Consider the following 3,336-nt stretch of genomic DNA (forward strand, 5'->3'; position numbering starts at 1 on the left):
GGGGCTGTTCAATGTAGTATGGTAACTACCATCCTTCTCCTTCCTCTGTTGTTTAGCCACACACACACACACACACACACACACACACACACACACACACACACACACACACACACACACACACACACACACACACACACACACACACACACTCCGTGTCCTGCCCCCCCCCCCACTCCGTGTCCTGCCCCACCCTCACACACACACACACACACACACACACACACACACACACACACACTCCTTCTGTGTCCTGCCCCACCCTCAGTCTTGTGCTACAGGGAAGTTGTAGGTTTTTCCAGCTACACCCCTCCCTCTGAGGTGTGGGTGTGGGTGTGGGTGTGGGTGTGGGTGTGGGCTGGGCTCCTGACAGCTAGAATGCCCCAGAGAAACATTCAGTACTGAGCCTCCTGCTGAGAACTTGAGGTGGTGTCTGGTGGGCGCTTGCTGGTCCCTCTGCTCAGCACCACCAACTTCTGATGTTCTGCAATGCTCACACTCAATTCTTCTGCCGCTTTGCCTATGTTCTTCTGGATCAACATGTCTGGAGGCAGCGTGCTGAGTGCTGATGATGCAGCGATGCCTGTTGAATTCCTCATCCTGCGGGTCACAGTTGCCCTAGCCTATGGGCTTGTGGGGGCAATCGGCTTGCTTGGAAATTTGGCTGTGCTCTGGGTCCTGGGGAACTGTAACCGGCGAGCTTCCAGCACCCCTTCAGACACCTTTGTCTTCAACCTGGCGCTGTCAGATCTCGGGCTGGCCCTCACTCTCCCCTTCTGGGCAGCTGAGTCAGCATTGGATTTCCACTGGCCCTTTGGAAGTGCCCTCTGCAAGATAGTCCTCACAGCCACTGTCCTCAACATCTATGCCAGCATCTTCCTCATCACAGCACTGAGCATTGCCCGATACTGGGTGGTGGCCATGGCTGCAGGGCCGGGCAGCCATTTCTCTCTTTTCTGGGCCCGTGTAGCCACCCTGGCAGTATGGGTGGCAGCTGCCCTGGTGACAGCACCTACAGCTATCTTTGGGGCTGAGGGTGAGATGTGGGGCGTGCGCCTCTGCCTGCTGCGTTTCCCCAGCAAGTATTGGCTTGGGGCCTACCAGCTGCAGAGGGTGATTGTAGCCTTTGTGGTCCCCTTAGGCATCATCACCACCAGCTACCTGCTGCTGCTGGCATTTCTGCGACAGAGGCAGCGACGGCGGCAAGACAGCAAAGTCATAGCTCGCTCTGTCCGTATCCTGGTGGCCTCCTTCTTCCTCTGTTGGTTCCCCAACCATGTGGTCACACTTTGGGGTATCCTGGTGAAGTTTGACCTGGTGCCTTGGGACAGCACTTTCTACATCATCCATACCTACGTCTTCCCTGTCACCACCTGCTTGGCTCACAGCAACATTTGCCTTAACCCTGTGCTTTACTGTTTACTACGACGGGAGCCCCGACAGGCTCTGGCAGACACCTTCAGGGATCTGCGATCAAGGCTGTGGCCCCAGGGCCAGGGCTGGGTGGAACAAGTGGCCCTAAAGCAGGTAGGCAGGCGGTGGGTAGCAAGCATCCCCCGGGAGAGTGGCCCTTCTACCATGCTCATGAGCATGGACAAAGGGACACCTGGGTGAAGAGTACAGCTAAACTCTCTCCTCTTCTGGGATCTGCCAGGTGCGGGACCCACACATTCTAGGGAGAGTCAGCACTCTGCACAGCTGCAGTGTCCTCAGGGCAAGTCTGAGCCTCTGAGCACCAACTCTGGGTATGGTAGAATGGGGAGGCCAGGGCCTGGATCAGGGCTGAGTATGACACAGCTTAAATCACTATTTGAAGATGGCAAAGAGTAGGAACTGAGAATAAACCTCTAGATTATCCACAAATTGTCTTGACCTTTTATACCAGTACCACCTCCAGTTCAGTGTGGGATAATTTTCTGCCATATTTCTGCTGTAAGTATTCCTGGAAACTTTTTCCTTAGGTGTCTAATCTATCAGAAGTCATGCCCCGTCCGTTTGTCCTCCTGTAACCTTCACCACCAAATAGAGTGCCCCTGATGCTTCTCCAATACCAACGTCCCCAGGGCCTTCTTCCTCTGTCCTCTCTCTTTTTTTTGCCAGTTCTGGGGCTTGAACTCAGGGCCTGGGCAGTCCTTGAACTTCTTTTGCTCAAGGCTAGCACTCTACCACTTGACCACAGCACCATTTCCGGCTTTTTTTTGTTGTTTTTTGTTTATATGGTACTGAGGAATTGAACCCAGGGCTTTATGCATGCTAGGCAAACACCCTACCACTAAGCCACATTCCCAGCCCCCAACCTCCTTTTTCTTATAGGTGCCCACAAAAATAGAAGCTGGGTAATGGTGGCTCATGCCTGTAATCCTAGCTTCTCAGGAGGCTGAGATCTGAGGATCATGGTTCCAAAGCCAGCCTGGGCAGGAAATTCTGTGAGACTCTAATCTCCAGTTAGCCACCAGAAAACCAGAAGTGACACTGTGGCTCAAAGTGGTAGAGTGCTAGCCTTAAACAAAAGAGCTCAGGAACAGCATCAAGGCCCTGAGTTCAAGTCCCACAACAACCAAATAAAGAGAAAGAAGGAAGGAAGGAAGGGAGGGAGAGATGGAGGGAGGGAGAGAGGGAGGGAAGGAGGAAAAGAAAAAAGAAAGAAAGGAAGGAAGGAAGGAAGACAGACAGACGTAATTTCAGCAGAGACTTCAGTCTCCAAAGCTGTAGCTCCCTGGAAGGGAAGATGCCATATGTTGGGTCTTGTTAGAACCCCTATAGCACCTGCCATTCTGGGTGTAAAACACTGGTGATGATTGGAAATACGTGTCTCTACTTAAATTAGGATTTGGAGAGAGAATAACAAATTAAAGACGTGGGTGAAGTGAAGGAAGATGCTGAAAGTTGAGAGGCTAAAGGTGGGGCCAGGAAAATAGAAACCAGAGAAAGTGGTATTTTAGTCTTCTTTGTTTCCCCAAATGCTTAGTTTTGAACATTCAGTGTCAGAGCACCTGGATTTGTTCCTTATCTCAAGAAAGTTTCTTTACCTCCCTGTGCATCAGTTTTCTAATCTACAAAATGGGCTATTGAGTCAAGTGTCTGAAATTTAGGTCTGGCTATTATTTTCTCATCCTATGTATAATGGAAGGCAGAAATAGGGAGGGAAGAAAAAAGGAGAGTAGCTGGAAGACAGGGGGCTGAAGGAGTCTTGAAAGTCTTGTCTGGGTTATTGTGGTAGTGCATAGCTGTAATCTTAGCACTTAGGAGGCTGAGGTAGTAGGATCATGAGTTTGAGGCCAAGGTGAGCTACAGAGTTGTGACCCTGATGCAAAAAAAGAATAAAAGGGGCTGGGA

The 3,336-nt window shown here is 51.1% G+C and overlaps 1 protein-coding gene across 1 annotated transcript; it reads left to right on the forward strand.

Moving 5' to 3' along the window:
* The first annotated feature begins 421 nt into the window (after window positions 1-421).
* LOC138821459 (relaxin-3 receptor 2) lies at window positions 422-1,897 on the forward strand. Its single transcript, XM_070013700.1, has one exon. The coding sequence runs from the start codon at window positions 490-492 to the stop codon at window positions 1,612-1,614; it is 1,125 nt and encodes a 374-aa protein (XP_069869801.1). The 5' UTR covers window positions 422-489; the 3' UTR covers window positions 1,615-1,897.
* Window positions 1,898-3,336: the final 1,439 nt, after the last annotated feature.

This window comes from Dipodomys merriami, unplaced genomic scaffold (genome assembly GCF_024711535.1).
Source record: "Dipodomys merriami isolate MVZ:Mamm:240054 unplaced genomic scaffold, mDipMer1.0.p SCAF_92, whole genome shotgun sequence".
In the NCBI taxonomy this organism is placed as follows: Eukaryota; Metazoa; Chordata; class Mammalia; order Rodentia; family Heteromyidae; genus Dipodomys; species Dipodomys merriami.